This window comes from Pseudopipra pipra, chromosome 9 (assembly GCF_036250125.1).
Source record: "Pseudopipra pipra isolate bDixPip1 chromosome 9, bDixPip1.hap1, whole genome shotgun sequence".
In the NCBI taxonomy this organism is placed as follows: domain Eukaryota; kingdom Metazoa; phylum Chordata; class Aves; order Passeriformes; family Pipridae; genus Pseudopipra; species Pseudopipra pipra.
The window spans coordinates 8,559,708-8,578,765 of record NC_087557.1 but is presented as its reverse complement, the minus strand read 5'-3'; the positions used below and the strand labels follow the sequence as shown (position 1 = coordinate 8,578,765).

The 19,058-nt window shown below is 35.0% G+C and overlaps 1 protein-coding gene and 1 long non-coding RNA gene across 7 annotated transcripts in view; one reads left to right on the top strand and one right to left on the bottom strand.

The window, feature by feature from the left end:
• KCNT2 (potassium sodium-activated channel subfamily T member 2) overlaps positions 1-19,058 on the top strand; it is a 118,184-nt gene that overhangs the window by 27,093 nt on the left and 72,033 nt on the right. For all 6 annotated transcript variants that reach the window (XM_064664446.1, XM_064664443.1, XM_064664444.1 and 3 more), the window contains exons 2-9: positions 3,377-3,456; positions 7,820-7,919; positions 10,050-10,109; positions 10,472-10,520; positions 12,409-12,468; positions 16,669-16,743; positions 17,241-17,324; positions 17,907-18,001. In XM_064664446.1, the coding sequence (XP_064520516.1) occupies positions 3,396-3,456; positions 7,820-7,919; positions 10,050-10,109; positions 10,472-10,520; positions 12,409-12,468; positions 16,669-16,743; positions 17,241-17,324; positions 17,907-18,001 (584 nt within the window). In that variant the 5' untranslated portion in view covers positions 3,377-3,395. The remainder of the gene's footprint in view (positions 1-3,376; positions 3,457-7,819; positions 7,920-10,049; positions 10,110-10,471; positions 10,521-12,408; positions 12,469-16,668; positions 16,744-17,240; positions 17,325-17,906; positions 18,002-19,058) is intronic.
• LOC135418808 (uncharacterized) overlaps positions 11,901-19,058 on the bottom strand; it is a 129,673-nt gene continuing 122,515 nt past the window's right edge. The window contains exons 17-18 of the long non-coding RNA XR_010432674.1: positions 16,185-16,237; positions 11,901-14,091 (exon numbers count right to left, since the gene is read on the bottom strand). This is a non-coding gene — a long non-coding RNA (uncharacterized LOC135418808). The remainder of the gene's footprint in view (positions 14,092-16,184; positions 16,238-19,058) is intronic.

The following is a 19,058-nucleotide window of genomic DNA, read 5'->3' as shown; positions in this document are numbered from 1 at the left end:
CCTGACCTGAATTAGGATTTTTCTGCTATACTTTGTATTACATTAAAATGTTCTACTCAAATTACATCGTAACTGAATTATAAGAATGCAGAGTATACTTGTACTTTGGGTACTTCAAGATGCCTCTTACAGTTTGAAAGATCCACTGACATCACTGTTCTTTGGGTTTAAACTAGTGAATACCACTGTCAATGGTATTTTTTAGAAGATTAAGACTACCACACTGTGTTTGCAAGACAATCGTATAACTTCAGGTTTGCCACAGGTGTATCAGGTATTTGTGCATTTTCAACAAAGCTGAAGCAAGAGTCAGTAAAGCATAAGAACTGTTCTTTAACCTCCAAACCCAGCATTTCATGGAATATTCAATGCCTACTACATGCACAGAAAAATTCAGAAGTGATTAACTGACTGCATACACAATCCTTATGTTCATCAAAATTTCTGTCCCTGTAACCATCATCAAGGGATAACATTTTAATCCTTCAGCTTGATTTCCTTTGGTTAGGGTAGACTGTACTACAGCTGTCTTTTACAGGAAGATAATAAACATGAAGCAAAAATTGTTTAAACTACACTTTTAAATTACTTACACTATAAATGCAGAGTAAACCCAAATCTATTCTGTACATCAGATGATCTACATATACATACACTTTCACACAGATCTGCTTGTGTGCCATTTCATCAAAACCATTTGCTTGGAATCAAATTCCAGATAGCACTTACCCTGCAATGGAGTAATCACGTTTTTCATGTCACAATCAATTTCACTCACTCACTTACTTCCTTGTACTAATTAAGTCCAGAAAAAGCTTGTTCAAGCCCTTCACTTCTACTGCTGTGAGATGATCTTAATATTTCAGTGGAGGATCAGAAGTTATTTGTGGTACGTTCTCAAAGTACTCCTAGGTTACGCTTCATAGTGGGAAAAATACAGAAAAGAGCAAATACACAAGGTAAAATATTAACCATTAAAAGATTACAAGGGTTCAAGTAGAATGAGTGTTCTCCCTAGAAATGAAAAGCAGAGTCAATATGTGGAGATTTCTGTCCTTATCCCTGCTCCTTCAGCCATTCACACTTAGCTTTACTTCGTAAACAGTAACCTTAAAGAAACAAAGTGAAATATTCTCTGTCTGGTAGCCAGAGCATAACGAGAGTACATTGATTATAAGTGCATGACAGTGTATTTTCTGCAAATGTGGAAGGCCACTACAATTTTAACTAAAGAAAATCAGGGGGAGAAGGAGCCACAGAAGTGGTATTAGCAGTATTTGTAATCCATTTTGCTATGGAAACTGTTACTTTGTGGAATCCCAGTCTGCTGTGAGCAGAGGTTACTAGGAAAGAAAAACAGACAGCTGTTAGAAGGCTATCAGTACAATTCATAATGGTAGTGATAGGAGGGTGATTAGCTCCCACATCCTCTTTCCTTTTTATCATTAAATCATGGCATACTGTTAACATGTTGCTTTTTCATAAGTGAAAATTACTGCAATTTTCCAACAGAAAACTCTGAGAGATTAGTTTAGAATGTGTAAAAAGAAAAGAAGGAAAAGAACACCAATACTATGCCTCCTTTAATAACAACCTGTACTTCAATAGTTTGTGCCACTTTGTTTACCTACTGAAATACATCCTTCAAGATTAAGTATATACACTTAGCATGTGGCAGCTGCCAAGTCATGGAAGATGTTTCCCACTAAAACTGTCACTGCATTAATGACAGTAAGTACCTTGGAAAATATAGATTCTTAAAAATAAGGTTATGGTTTTGCTTCCTCTGAATAGGAAGCAGTGTAATCACCCATTCTAAAAGGAACACTACAATAAAACAAACCAAAGGTAAATGACTAGTTAAAATTAACCAACCTCACTGAGTGAAACAGGCTCTTCTTTATATGACCCTGTCCAACAAACTTCTATGTCTAAACTTCTGGTAATAAGCAGAAGTTTAGAAAAGGTCCCATTAGCTGAGACTGCACCCATTCTAGGCCCATATACCATAAATAATCCTCCAATTCCATAAGTGTACAGAAATATATGGTATAGACAAGTACTTGAGGGGAAGAGAGACACTGTAGGTAACTAGATTATACAAAAATTGTTTCAGCATAGGCTTCACATGCAAGAAGGGAAAAACTAAAGTCAGGATCATGCTAGAAGAATATGACACTACATATATAAATAAGTAATTGAAGTACACTTATCTGAAGAAAGACTGCTGAAATAAAGTTCAAGCATGCTTATGAACAGAAAAAGTATATGCAGTTGTGCAACAAATGATGATATATAGAAGTGAGATGTGAGGGTCACTTGTGTGATGTCACTTTATTCTTTAGCAATAACAGAACAGTTCTCAAACCGAGGACTGACTTCTCAGGGAGGGACAGAAATTGTGCCACAGTAGAAATTCATTGCTGGAGGAGAACTGGGCTGGTGAGGGAGGTTCAGTAAGTTGGGTAGAGCGGGGACTTCATGAAAACGAGACTAATACTGCACTCATCCTACAGCGAGCAGTACCCCTCCACAACTCTGGAACAGCCAAAGTTTTTCTATACAACTAATGCACACCTGCTTTCCTTGCCAGTCCCTGCAGCAGTTTTCTCTTCTAGTCTGTCTAGCTATTGCATGAGTTGTACTCAGACTGAATTGAGGGACAGAAAGATGAAATACATCCTGGCAGATCTGAGGGGAATGGAGGAAAAAAAAAAGATGTTACTGTTGCTGTAATATAATCAGGAGGGGAGTTATTTTCTGTACAATATTGGGAGATTGCACTATAATTTTGCTTTTGGATCTCAGTATTTTATTGTGGCAAAAACAAAGTTCAGAGAGAGCAGTTTGTTCGGTGCATGAACATTTGATTAAAGGTGAATACAAACAAGTGAACAGAGACATGAATGCTTAACAGAGATGTGAACAAGGCAGAAAAAAGAAGAATCATTAAAATCTCAGTTTTATGGGAAGGGAGTTAAACTGAGATGGAAGGCTTAACCTGAACATCAAGGAAATCTTCCCTACCAAGATGGAAATTTGAGAACAGTCATCCAGTGAAAATACCAAAAGCATAGATGCTTCTTATTTTGCAGTATAGACTGTCCAAGTAATATGAAAGTGATTCTGCATGTAAAGGGGATAAACAAAGAGTTTTTTGTTTGTTGATTTTGTTGTTGTTGTTTTGTTTAGTTTTTTGGTTTTTTATATTTTTTCACATCAGTCATTCAAAGCCAAATGAGCTTTTGGCTGAACACTCTATATGTTCCTCTAGTTTTATATAAAGAAATAGAGAACAAATAGAGAAACAAATTTCTTTGAAATATTAATTTATTATCTTTCATATCCAATTCTAATATTTCCTTTTATATTTCAGGGTGCAAGTTGAATTCTATATGAATGAAAATACATTTAAAGAGAGACTAAAGCTCTTCTTCATCAAAAACCAAAGATCAAGTAAGCAATTGCATTAATTGTTAAGCATATCTGTGACACTTTGAGTAAAATCCAGTTCAATTGAAGGCAGTAATGTGGGGTTTGGAATTAATTGCTGGTTTTTAACTGGAGAATCAGGTTTAAGAAAGCTTCAGGAGTTTCATCCACAGGGAATGCACTATTTATTACACTTACATAGAAAGACATGAGAAATTCATCTTCATTTAAAATAAAAAAAAATAAAAATCCCCAAAACAAAGTAGTCAGAATTAGTAAGTTCAAACACTCCTTCTGCTTATCTTACTTCATGTCCAAATACTCAGAACCAGAATTCCTCAAAATATAATCTCCAAAAACCTGCTTCTGACATAGTCACCTGCCACTCGTTGACGTGAACTCATTCAATCCTCCCTTGACACTGGAGGGATCTATTGCCCAGCGGTTTGAAGGAGCTGGTAAGCAAAGATATTAGATCTTAGTCTGCATTTGGTGAGAGCACTGAAACCCTTCCTTCACAAATTAAAGATGTACGTGCTGTCATTGAGAAAACTGTCACTAGTAGCAGCAATTTTTCAGATAGTATAACTAAACCAAACATGTTCACCAAACAGTTTTTGCTTAATATCAAATGGTTTTGTCAATCAGAGCAGTCAATTCTAGAATTTATATGAGTTTTCTACAGAATACTGTTCTCATCTAAATCACATACAGGCCAGTAGCTTGAAATATCAACTGTTTTATTCATTATTTTTCTGGTTTAAACTGATAAAACAAGCCTTCATCCATGTCTAATGTCAACTTAGCTTTCACTCAATCTTCTGCAAGCAAATGTCTAACCAAGTTCAAACAATGTATGAAAAAAAAGAGAAAGATGACATATTTGTATGACTTGCTTGTACTTGCCAAGATCACACACTGCATTATCACAGCCTAAAATAAGTCTCAAAGGGAAAAAATAAGTGAAGTTTCAATTCAGTAAAGAGGGAATAAAAGATAACCATCACTGAGATATAAATTATTAACAGTATATTTTGGCCCAACTCCTAACGTCAGCTGCTACTGAGATGATTTTGCTAAAACCCAGAAATGTATTAGTGATTTATAAAAGAGGAATAATGGAAGGTGATTGTAAAATTCTCATCTGGTACCTCTGTCACTCTGTTTAGATCAGCTCTCTAAATCTGACAATTAATCTCAAAAAATGCTTGCAAGGAAAGCATCAAGAGTTTATAATAAAAGTGAAAGTCACAGTCAGAACTGGTGAATGCCTGCAAAAACAGCAAATACTTGTTCAAACCAAGCAGGAAACATTAAGATTCGACATAGTTATATTTAGTTCACAAAACAAATAGTTTTTGAATTGTTATTATCTATTCTTCTTTTAAAGAAAATAAAAGTATGTAACAACTTGGTCACATAGACACAGTGAAATTACATTCTCATTAAAAAACAAATAACTGAATAACAGTATATGATTGATGTAGCTGAATACAAGTTTCTGGCACCCATGTCAAAATACAGAGATATTCTGTGCAAATGACCCTGCTACTTGAAAAATCTGGCTGTGAATGAAGAAAAAGAAATTAAGTCAAGCAGACCATGTTGACAGCATGTGAAATAGAGAACAAAAATAGACAGCAAGCAAACAGACATATGAAATGCTTCCTTTGTAACAGAATAATAACTGAAAATCTATTTTAGATGCCTTCTCTGGTGATCATCCCCCTCCTTGCCACATTTGAAATCCTAGATCTCCACGACAGTGGAACACACGCTTTGCTTCCAACTCACACGTGACATCCCCAACTATGTGGCTACAGAAGCTTTCTACTGGAGAAAAAATACTTCTATTAGTCCTACACTAATTCCCCAAAACTTTAGCAAGGGTAAATACATGTGCTCCCTCTGACAGCACACTCTGTTTCTAAAGGCTAAGGCAAACAAAACTAGGAGAGGTGACCTTCTGAAACAGTACAGACTTGAAGCCTGTTCTTTCATATTTGTGTTTTAATAACTGACCCGATGAAGGTACAGGACCTATACTATTGCCCTACTTTATATATAACCCCAGCCATGATATGCACACTGCCCAGAACCCTGAGATGAAAGCATGTCTAGTGTGAAAACCTTGCCTCACATTCTGGGAACGGCCATTCCTGTGGAGATATCCAAAGCCTGAGTTGCAGATCTATCAGAACTAAGGTTTGAGGGTTAAGAATTTAAGGCAGCAAGCAGGAACATCGGTCCCTTATACTGATGTAGTTTTTAATCAGAAAAGCACCATTTTCTTTTGGCATTTAAACCAACATGAAATTTCAAATGATGATTAGAAACTGATGTAGAAAATAAGTGCTTCACCCCAAGATTAACATTCACAGAGCAAAAAACCAGAAGGAAAACAACGGACTTCTGTACTCAAAGAAAGTTAAACAACACAAAATTGGCGAGGAAAAGAATTCCTGATAGGCTTTTTTTGTTTGTTAGGTTTTGTTTTTTATTTTTTAAACATTATCTGCTTTTCTAGTTGTAATAGCCTAGTTGTTATGGCAACCATTCATACTCCAACAGACTTCCACAAAAGGGTTAGGACAAACAAACAACTCATGTTTTCTTCACCAACAGTTCGAAAAAGCTGCAAACAAGGATCATAGTGCTCTCCAAGTCAAATAATAGGATGACAACACCTTACACATATTACTTCCTTCCTTCCTTCCTTCCTTCATGCAGCCTCCCGTTCCACTTACTACTTCACTCCCTTCACTGTTAGGGAATAAATTGCCTGTGGCTAATTACTCTTGATAGGACAGCAGGAATCATTAGGTTAATGTTCTCAAATCAAATTGCCAGTAACAGCTGTGGGACTTCTCATGGTCCATGGGATTTTAACCCCTAGAATGAAGATGCAATAAAAATCCATGCAGTTCTTATGTGATGACTGCAACTTCACAGTTAAAAATAGTAAGGAGTTTTGTATAATAAACTAAGATTTCTTCCAGCAATTGCATGGATATATTCTTAAGACTCTGTTTTCTATTTTTCTGTGTTTGTAGCAGATTTAAGTTTTAAAGGGAAAGGAACCAGTAGATATAAGAAGTGATTTATCAGTTTTACCTATAGGGTGCTGATTTTGAACTTAAGACCGAGTAAAGTAAAAAAATATGTATTATAATATAATTACGATTCTTTCCTTAAAAGGGAATGTATGCACACAGAAGTAATTATATTGAGTTCAGCAGACCTGCTGAAGTATTTGCAGCACAACAATAAAGAATACTGTCCTTACTATGACTAGGTGCAAATGTAGTCACATCTGGCTAAGGCTCAGTCAACAGTATTCTGCTTTGGGCAGAAGGGTTCAGCTGTGCAGAAGTGGACTCTCAGTCCACAAGACTGAAAAAACAATTAATGCTTAAAGTGATCTCCACCCTTTTAACATTAGTCAACTAACAGTTTTAACTTAATTAGTGAATGAAAGCTTAAAACTAAGAGTCAGATGCAAATATTTGCACTATCAAAAAAGTCTATTGAATTTAATAGCAATACTGAAAATTTAAACTCTAATCCTCTAATGACTGCAAAATTGCATAAAAATATAGTGAAGTTCCACTGTAGCAGAAAATGTCTCCAATGAGCCCGTGTGATAGGAGTAAGTGTCCATGTCAATCCCTTTAAAGGAAAATCCTGTCTTTGTGCAGTAGACCTATGTTTGTGGGAAGTACTGTAATATTTTGTTATAGTATTTGTGGTATATCCTTTCAGCTAGAACATTTCAATATTCACATGGTCTGTAGAACAAGTTGTTGATTCAGTTCAGTTTTGCATTCAGCATGACTTTCAGATGTCCTGATTCTTGAATGCATAATGATTCAACTTCAACATTAAATAACTACAGTTAAATATTTTATAAGTTGGAGTAGAATTAATATATTCTGTATGTGAAGTTACTGCATGAGGACTTTCAGATATTAATATTTAAATACTTTCCATTGTATATCCTCTGCCTATGGTTGAAAGTATGTTTTCTTCATGTTGCTGTATCTTGCATCTCAAAAAGCATTATCTAGTTCTGGTTCCCCTTTAAAGGCCCAAAAATGGCATCAGTAAAGATGAATGGCATAGAGTAGTTTTCAAACAAATGACTGAGTAGTTATTTACGTTAAAACTGACTGAGATTTCTGGAAGATGGAAAAGTGTACTATTTGTGTATCCAACATGTCTATTCTTGCATTCTCCATGTGATGTGCCAATTTTCAGGGACAGGTGACTGGCTAAATGGACCTTTGCTTTGTTACCCCATGGCTATTCCAGTTCCTTTTAGTTTTACCTTAAAGGTGGTTTTAAAAACCTGGATTTATTTCATTATTTTCTTTTGTCTTCAAAATAGGTCTGAGAATACGATTATTCAATTTCTCTCTCAAGCTACTAAGTTGTTTGTTATACATAGTTCGTGTGCTCCTGGATGATCCTACACAAGGACTTGGATGGTAATGTTTGGGGCTTTTTCTCATTTCTGCTCTTAAAGCATTGTTTAAGTTATAAGAAATAAATTAACAAATACATGCTTGATATTCTGTCAACAGGGATTTGGTTTTATGTCTTGCAGATATTTTGAATGAATTATAAAGCTAGTCTTACACTGTGAATGGAAATAAGAATTAAAATAACAATACTATTTTTTTCACTTTACTGCTAAAATAATCCTGGCTCTCTGCTTAGATACTGTGCATCAGATATAATTGTGCAAACATATATTTTGCTTGTATTATTATATAACATTTCTATGTAAAATTGCAAATGTCTGATGGCTAGTTTATGTAACAATTCTTTTAGGATTTTACTTTAGGGCCATGAAAAAGTCTCCCTGAAAAACAAGACCTTCAAAGACCTGTTTTTTATTTTATCTTAGAATGTCTCTTCAATAAGAGGAAATGGAGGGTGGAAACAAGCAGTAAAGTTTTTGCAAAATTTTTCACAGTGATGGAGAAGAGAAAATCCATACTTAGAAATTTAGGCATATTAAGCACAGCAACTCAGGGACTTAAAAGTTTACATCTAATCATAGTTTCTGGCATGCTGCTATTCTTTTGTCATGAGACCTCTAGTGAGCCCAAATGAGCATGTTATGCTGCAGGTGATGTCTGGGTATGCAGGACAGGTTAGAGCATCAGTACTGCCACAGGTATACTTTGATATTTTTGTGTTTATTGGCAAAGATGCATATTCATAGTCATCTGCAGACTGCTGAATTCCTCACACCTTTCCTAACATGTTTGTTCCTGCAAACCAAATATTTAACAATTCACCAGCTAGAGACTGTATTTATATTTTCTATAGATGTTATTCCCTTATATTGTGCTCTAGTACATTTAAGAGACTAGTTAGTTTGTTCTGTCTCTGAATAACATTTGTCTGGCTCAGAAGTTTCAGACAAGTCCTTCTGCATGCTCACTAAGACCCCAGTCCTAGAAGCTGTGCCAGACAAACCAGCCCTGTGCCAAAATTTTACCCCATTAATATAAATGGTTTTATCCATAGACATCCTGAGGGCTTGATACCAAAACTACCACTTGGATGCATTCTTAAAAATGAGGTAATATGAAAGAAAAAATAATTCCTAGATACTGTGTCACAGCCCAGTGAAAGAAACTACTCAGCGTGCCGAGATCGCGGCCACAGAAAACATTTTTGCCTTGTTCTTTTTAAAGTGACAAATCCAGGAGGAATGCTTCTCATCAGATTTATTTCCTGTTTTTTCAGAAATGCCTGCACAAGTTGGTAGATTTCATTTACTCCTTCAGGCACAGCAGGTGGTACAGGAAAGAGCTTAAGACATAAAGCATCCTTATTAATGGATACAATTTACCACCTGTCCACTGAGAGTTGATAAAAATACAGTTGTTGCTAATCTCTGGTCTACAGATCCCTTTCTTTCCCGCTGACCTTGCTTGCCAAGCATAAGCAAGGATATTTTTCCTCGTTTAGAGAAGTATATATTCCCACATCCTCACATGACCATTTGAGAGGAGGATTTGTTCCAGTAATTCAGGGCAAGTTAACCTCATATGTGTATAGCAGCCAATTTTTTTTTTTAATTGAGTATCAGTAATTTTGTACTTGAATTACTGCTGCATTAATCTCCGGCCCTCCTCACATCCTCAAAAGAGGATATCAAGTGGAGTTTGCTGCAGTCTTTCCTGCTGAGTGTGGCAGGTATATGTGCTCTTTCTATCACAGCCTATCCACGTGATAGGTTTTCTAGTATCTCTTGATCTTCAGTATATATTGTATACTTGGTTCAGCTTTACAAAGTATAATTTCAGTTGTTTTGTTTGTAAATTAGAACATATTTGAAGACAAATCTTTAAAAAATGTAACCTGAAATGTTTCATAGTCCTTTAACTATAGATGTGGAGCACATACAGTTGTCCTTTCTAAAAGCTGCTTTACTTTTAAAAACATCTGTATCCATTGCCTAGAATTTCAAACTATTGCACATATTTTATAGAATACTTAATAATATAATATCCCTTTCCTCCCATATGTTTTTATGACTGTGTTCCCATATACATTTGCTAATGGAAATGGACTTTGCATGGATGGTATGACAACATCAGTAAGGAATTAAATCGGAGTTGTTCCACCAACCAAAACTACACACCTGGAACAATTGATTGGTAAGTTCCTAATTTACAAAAGCAAACCAAAAGTCTGCATAATGGTGGGAAGGGGAGGAAAACAGGAAGACAAATCCATTTCCATCTGGAATGGTGACATGTTAACATATAATAGTGATGTTTCTATAACTCTCAAGCAATTGTGTTTCTGACTGTTCAAAGCTGCCTTTAATATTGTAATTGTTTCTCTGATTGCATAAGTGACCTGCTGGACTGGATACTCTTGTGAGATCTGATGCTTATACGTTGCAGTACACCTTGCTGCTCTAATTTCCAGTCACACGTACAACTTTTTTTTCTTTTTTGTTCAAAATACCAAATTTTGATTAATTTCACGTTTATTTTCTTATTTTAATGAACAGGTCTCCCATTATTTGGGTGAACCGAAGCTTACCTTTATGGGGATTACAGGTAATACGTAAATGACCAATTCAATGATTTCCACTTAAGAACTGTAGATGATATTGATTTACAGCATTGTAGCAATGTTAAAGTTGATATTAGCAAGGAAATCTACTTGAACACCAAGTACAGCAAAAAATAAGCTTATCTGAGCTAACTGATTTGAATTTATATGGCTTTACAATATATTTACAATATATTGAAGCTTATTAAAAAAGTAGAATTAGATGGTCTTTCTCTTAGAATTATCAAGCTCTGTTGAGTCAAGTAGTCACTGTTTACTAGTGATGAGTTTAAATTTCATAGTTGCTTATGAGTAGCCTTTGACATGCTTCATGGACTTCCTTGTTAGATACACTAGATACCTAAAATTACTCCATAATATAGAAGCTTACACATGTAGAGGGGTATGTCACAAAAGAGGCACAACATCAGTACTTTGTGGGAGATGTCATGAAGTTTGTGGTTCAATCCTCAGTGTCCTGAGGCCTGCTCATTTTAGGAACACTTTTTTTTCTTTTTAAGTTGAGGACAGTGCTGTTGGAATTCTCCCTGTGAAATGTGTTTTTCTACTAAGAATTAATTAAGTTTCCAGAATGGTTATACCATTCCAGTATATACCCCATTATATTCTTTCACCATTACTGGTGCAATGCCATTATGACAATTTTTACCTCTATAATACACAATTTTTCTAAGGGAAGAATCCCTTAATGAAAATATCTTTCAATTCCTTGCTTAGAGTATACACAGTTTGAATCATTTTTGGCCTACACATTTAGATTACTGTAAAATTTAATTAAAAAATACTGAGATTTATTTGCTTATGAATAGTCTTATTCTAGTAAGTTTATTTGATAAAGAGGAATTTATACCGAAGTTTATGTGTATGCATGTGTAAATACACATGCATTCCTAATAGATTATGTACAACAGTTGCAAAAAAAGATGTATTTTTTATTGGAAAATATAACCTGTTTATATAAAACAGTAATAATCATTTGGAGAAACTGATCTACTTTGATTGGATATATTAATCATTTTCCAATCCATAGCATCTTTTTGAACTCCAACTAATGATATTGTGAGTGCAAATAATGCACTCTTCCAAATTTTCAGTAATAGTGAGCATTAATTTAAAATGAGAAATCATGAGGCTTAATGCTCCAGCTAAATTTGTACATCTTGATAGAATATTCCCATAATACGCATTAAAATATAAGTACCTGCTATACAAATAAGTTTTATAGTTATTTAATATCTCTGAAGCTCTAAGTATTTTTTTTTTACTATTTTCATATTTGATTATTTAAATATTTTTAAATTACGTAATACATACACTAACAATATATAGTCTAAGTGAAGGCTGGTAAATTGACCTCAGCTGCATTTAAATATTAAAATCAATAATGATTCATCTGTATAATTTTTCAACTTTCTGAATTATACTCAGTAAGAAGAGTGTTTGCTTTTCCACACATTCCTAACATCTTTACAGGAAAGTAAAGAGGTGACTGGCTTCCATTTTATACAGCTTCCTTCTTCTCTTTCTCTGTCCTGTGAAAAGGTCTTGCTACCTTTTAGGAACAGACAAATGAAACTTGAGCAACAATCTGACAGACTGTATGCAGCTCTCTGAACACTGTGGAAAGGCCATGCTGCTGGATCTCTGGAGTGTTGTACTTGGAAAAGAGAAATGGGACTCAAGATGTAGCCCGTGCTTTACTCAGAAAAATAACAATATCTAAGCTTCATGCTAAATGCTAATAGCTGAGATTTTTTCAGAGGATACACAGAAAAGCTGTTTTATATTATCTTTTATTTTCATTGTAATGCTTAATAGCATATATTCTATAGAAGCCAGTATTAATACTAATATTTTTTCACTTCACTGAAGGTGTCTGTGGCTGTAATAAGTCTCTTTGAAACTCTACTGCTAAGTTATCTGAGCTACAAGGTAAGTACTTTTAGTTTCTCTTAGGCATAATTCATTACAAAAAGTAACTAAGTTAAATGTTTCAGTATAAAATTCATGTGCCTGTGCCCACACTGATGAACAAGCAAAAAGTTGAGAAAAACACACTTCTAGAGCATAGTTATTGTCACAGGAAGCCCTGTTTCCTAAATTTATGAGCAAACTCTAATATCTAGAAAGTGCAAGTCAGAAATTAAATTTTCCTTATTTTCCGTTGTCCGCTGGCACACTGTAATTTAAAAACACATTCTCTGAAGTGATCTTTATTCTTTGATACTGATTTTTCAGTTGCACAGTTTTTTCTGTCTATCCATAATGCATTGCACACAATTCCCATTGATGCCAAAGCTATAGTTACTCAATATGTATAACTCAAGTCTCAGGCCTCTAAAACTGCACACCAAAAAAACTAGGCCAAGACAGTACTTAAAAAAAAAAAATAATTATGGATATCTACATACTTGTGTCATCCATCTCGCTGATGCTACTGGAACATCTTTGCAAAATGCCCTGAAACCATTTGAAGTGAATACGATGAATTTTTGTATTTGCATTCTCCTTTATGTTTTTCCAATGTTTTTATTCAGTTTTCATAGTTTCATTTTCATATACTCTATCCTAGTGAGTTTTAGGTTCTCTGCATTTTTAGTACATTCAGGATAAAAGTACTAAAATAATTTAAAATCATTTATCAAAGAAAATACAAAAAGATTTGGTTTCTAAAGCTGAAAATATCTTGGAGCATCATCTTTTTTTATTTTTCATATTACTGACATTCAGTAGCTATCAGAGCCACCACTGAATTTAGAGACTTGTTCTTTAGTTTGCTCATCAAGTGATTATGCCATAAATGTTTCCTTTAGTGCCCAATAATGCTAAGAAGCTGTCTAAAAATTATTCTTCTTAATCCTTGGAGCACGTATTATTTAGGAGCTGGTGGTTACAAATGCAAACCAATTATAGGCAGAAACTATCCAAAATTTACATGCCTAGTGGCAAAATAGTAAAGGGCAATCACAATTTGTACTTTTCCTGAGTTTATGGGCAGCATTTTATCCTTATCCATTCTGCTTGTGATCTGCACCAATTTCAGTGAGTAGAGAAGATGAGAGAAATGCTGGCAAGTCAGCTTCCATGAGAAGTCACTTACTAGAGTGTGATGGATGTAAAGCTCTGCTGCCCTGATTTGCTGCATATACCTGTCACAGAAGTTAAGGCAATTTTATGATGGCTGTATTTCCACTCCCCATAAGGGGAGGATTTATATCTAAGGACTAAGCTAAGGAACAATAAAAGTACTGAAATGCAGTTTTGCAATCCACCTGATGCAAAACGCCCTCTTTCCTCTGGTCCTGTTTTCTTAGTTTTACAGCAGTCTCTCAAAGCCAAGAAGGCTCTTATTTCACCCACTGTAAGACTTGGTCACAGGGTGACCAAAGGTATCTTGGTTCATGTAAATCTGTGACAGATTACTTATTTTATGCCAGCACTTTCAAGACTTTTACAATTTAGGTGTAAGTCAGAGAATTAGCCAGGAAGAAAACAACAAGAAAGAGATGACTGTGTTTGTATTCATGTGCACATTAGCAGGATTTCACAAATAACCTGTAAAATAAATAAAGCAAGAGAATAATAAGAGAATACTCCAAGGAATTTACCTTTCTGATACCTGGTTGATGACATATGAGAAATGATTCAACATCCAGAATAGCAAGGACATAGTAGTGTATCATGCTACTACTGTACAGTGAATTTGCATTTGTTATTGCCTTTGTACGGGGAGGAATCCAAAGAACGTAGAACTGTGTTATAGTGCTGATCACTTGGATCCAAGAAGGAATGGTTTACAATCTGCTTTCTCACAGTTTAAACCACTACATGAGGGTTTGCCCTTGGCCAGAACCCTGAAAGATGTCTGCATCAGAAATCTCCATTGTCAAAACTTGTCACAGACATCTGGCAATCCTACCCTGTCACTTGTGCAGAAGCAGTCTTAGCTGCTTTTGGCAGTACCACACATTCTCACTGCAAAAGGCAGATTTGCAGACAACATGATGCATTTTTATGTGGAAGCCAGAATCTTACAGCTGCACGCATCCCTAATTACCTGGAGCCCATCCACACAGGCATTTTGCCTGCACAAGTGAATTATGTGACATTTCTTCTCTATAATGCAAAGAAGAAAGCTCTTAACATTAAAAACAAGGAAATTAGTGAAATCATGAAATGGATCAGTTTGAAAAATCAGATTTTATTTTGATTATTCTTACCAAAACCCCTCAGTTTACAGCCTCATAATTTCACTGGTATATCTGACTCCCACCAATTACAATTACATGGAAGATGACAATCCTTGCCTCTTAGGTACAATGGCTCCCAGGTGTGAAAATTTAAAAATGGAAAAAGAATTTTATATGCTATGGAGTTTGTATTTAATTTTCAGTGGTTATATCAGATGGTTATTTTAACAGGAAAGACTATGTTATTGCAACTGAAAATGTAATGCTCTACTGCAAATTCTTGTAATACTGCCATGGTATATCATGCATTGTTATTGCTTTACCTATGATGGAGTCTTGATATACAGCATTTGTAAAGCTCTAAGTCACTGAAGTTCAACTACCTTCTTTTTTAAATCTATGGATTTTCATCCCAAAATTTAATCATCCACAGCCAACGCTCAGACACGGAAAAAAAAGTAGTATTATCCTCATCCTATTGCTAGCAGTAAGCAACTTAAGAGATTAATACCAGTTTCATTGAAGTATGTGGGAAGACCTCTAATTTCATGTGAGCAAGATCAAGTTCCAAAAAGCCCTGAAATGTACTGAAGTGTCTGTGGCAGAAATACAGAACTTGATGTTGTAGTCCTAATTCAAATATTAAACATTAGATTTTTTTCCTTATTTCCCTCTCCAAAACAAAAGGCAGAGAAAAAATACTGAGTAAAGATAATGCAAAGGAAGGAAGGACTCACTATAGAATACTTTTATCTTTCCCTCACCTATCTTCATTCCTCTTTTTAATACTTAATAAGTTAATATCTTAATAGCAGGATTAGCAGTAATAAAGAGGAAGAAAAAGAGTAATAAAGAGTAATAAAAACTCTGGAATATCCAGACCTCTGTGACTGCCATGCTAATGTGACTACCAAATGCTCATGAAACAAGATTAAGAGAAAAGCTGGTATTTTTTCTTTGGAAAATATGACATATTTGCATATTTTGACACAAACTTCTATCAGAAGGATGTACAAAGCATGGCTCATCATTCATAACAAACATGAGTATGGACTACAGGGCAGTGACATGTGCATAGGGGTAAGTCAAGCAGTTGATCTGATGTTAAAATTTTCTGAGCAGAGCATTTCCTTTGCACATATGTCTCTGCAACTCTTAATGGTGTACTGGGGCTTTGTCTCTAGTTTTAAGATGTTCCAAGTCAATAAACGTTATGATAAGAAAAAAATTGGCACAATCAAAAGCTAAAGCCTTGCAATGTAGGATTTTAAAGCTTTAGAGGCTTCCAAGAAAAAGAAGTAGAAATAGTTGTAGATAAAAGAGTTTGCCAGCAAGATAGTCAGTTACTTGTATGAAGATTCACTGAAAAGCAAGAATTATTAAAAAGATAAATTCCTTAGGACAGGAACCTCACCTCCTTATCTGTAGGTGTGCACGTAAAAATAAAAGTAAACTAACCTTTAACGAGTGAAAAAGCAGAGACAGGATGTCTGTGTGTGATTCCAAGGTACCTAAAAGAGCAATAGAAGACAACAAGAGCTTATTATTCTCTGAAAAAATGAAAACTTAATTTAATGAAGCTCTTCATTAGCTGAGTGAATGCGTTGACTAGTTAACGCAATTAGAATTCATTTAAGTTTACTAACTAGGTCATAGCAAAGAAATATATTGGCATATGGAATCAGAGAATTGCTCTAGTAAAAATATAAATTTAAAAGTATGTGAGGTACATTATGATCAACAGTAAGAAAAAGAATTCAGAGTGGTCTATATTCTATATTCACATCCGTCATATGTGTTTAAATCTGAGATGAATTATCTTCCTGAATTTCAGGTAGTGGGAGAGATTCCATATGTTTCATTGGAATATCACATATATTTCTCATCAGAACTATATGTAATCCTACTGTGACATTGTGGGTTTTTTTCCTTTTCTTTGAAGGGAAATATCTGGGAACAAATTCTGAGAATACCCTTTCTCCTGGAAATAATTAATGCTGTCCCTTTCATCATCACGGTAAACATATTTGAATTAATATATTTGCACATTACACTTTTATAGCCGCACAAATTTCTTTTTAAAGTAAATTTGAATCTTAGGTGGATGGTGAGTTTGTGCCTATGGGAACAGAAATTTGTCAGCAAGATACTTTGCTACTTGAGTGAAGTAATAATACAGATCTCTTTCCTCCTTCCTTTTTGATAGGGCACAAACAAACCCAAAACCCTCTAACACAAACTACGGCACAATCAATAAAAAAAGCCAGCTGATTATAAAAATGTAAGAATCACTCATGTCTGCAGTGAAAACTGATTGTTCTTATTTTATCAAATAATCTTGCATGCAGTTAATCACAAAGGAAGAAAAAATTATATTTAAAGCCTTATCTCACACTAGAAACCCATTAATAGTAAGTATTTTTACCAAGTGTTTCATTGCTGCTTGAACAGAAAAGCTCTATTCCTCAGAATATTCCTAGAAAAGCTTGTAATTAATTTGTTAATTTCTTTCAGATTTTCTGGCCAGTCCTAAGAAACCTGTTTATTCCTGTATTTTTAAACTGTTGGCTGGCAAAGCATGCTTTAGAGAATATGATTGTAAGTATGCAAAGGAAATAAATATTTTAGAGTTTCTATTTTTTTTTAGTATATTGTCTCTAGCGGGATTTTGGCAGTACAGTCTAACCTTAATAGGAAGCTAACCAGATCTGTATTTAGATTATACAAATGGTCAACCATTACTAAACTGCTTTGCATCAAAATTAGAAAAAAAATAAGACATGAAATGAAATCTCAATTAGGATAAATTGTTACTGTGCCAGTAAAGGAAATGGCAGTGGATGGTTCTTTTGCTACTCAGCCATTCATGCACAATTGCAGGGAACTCAACTGTTAGGCCTTAATTGGTCCTTGCAGCCTGTAATTTGTAAGCTAGACATGAGCAGACAGACCTTAAGGCAGCTTGCACTAGTATCAGAATTGTGCCAGGATGAACAAAGAACCAGTTAAATAATCACAGAATCACAGCTGGCTCTTTTGCACCCTTCTATATTTTCAGCAAATTCTAAGTGCATTTGAATGACTGCATTTCTATCAGGGCACTATATAATTCCTCTATAGAATCAGCTCATGGCTTAGTAATTCAAAACCAAAAATAACACCTATTTTCCATTAACACAGAATGATCTTCACCGAGCCATCCAACGCACACAGTCCGCAATGTTTAATCAAGTCCTCATTTTAATATCCACCTTATTATGTCTTATCTTCACTTGGTAAGTGGCCAAAACCCCTTTGTTTTTATTATATATATATTGGCATTGTTTTCTTTACTCCATGGTGGTAAAACAGACCTTGTGGAAACCGTGCATTGAAATAAGATGAATAATATACTTCACTGAAAGTGTTAACTAGCACCTGGCACTGCTGGGGTTCAGATACACTGGGTTTGGAAATAGAATGTGCATGCACAGGAAAGGGACTCATTCTCACTCTAAAGAAGGAAATACAGATGATGCAAAAACACAGGATAAAGGCATAGGGGAAAATTTACATATGCACCAAGAGTGCAATCTCAGCAGAAAAGTCACTCAGATGGGAAGAGTACCAACAGAATTATATTGGCCCATACCAAGGTCATCTTCCTCTGACCAGTGTAACAGAGACATGAAAAGTATGCAATTAACACTTTGACCAAGGTTCCCCTAAGAAGTACAGGGGATTATTAATAGGTGTTAATAATCCAGATTACAGAAAGTGTAGAATTTATTAATCTAGAATACTGATAGTAGTAGATGGTAGGTTCAAACAACCAAAATTTGTTACTCTGAAGAATGTTTTGCTGAAAGACCTGAAAAACTTAAATTTACATGAGTTTGGGAAGCAAGGAGAAAAATCTATGAGGGCATTAAATACAAATAAACTTGGTTAATGAAATTCATGAGCTGCAGATGAGGAGGAAATGGTCTACAGGAAACACCACTTGATTGTCCCATTTTTATAGTATGTCTTAGGGATCTGCTGTTAACCAGGGCTGGAGGCAGATGAAGTAGACTAGGTGAGTCTTTGTTCTGGTTATAAAGTAGCTCAGTAGCTTACTAAACATACAGAATTTTCTCATCAGTAGTGCCTGAGAAGTGAGTTTTGTACACAGGGGGAACACAAGATGGTGTACAGTGTGAAACAAGATGGTGTACAAGGGGACAGTAAACAGAGATTATTATTCTGCGTGGAAAGGCTAAATCACCTGTATTTATTTTGCCAGACAAGATGCCTTTAGGTCAGCATGCTGATAAAGTTTGGTGTGTCATTTTGGAGACAGTGATTTGATTT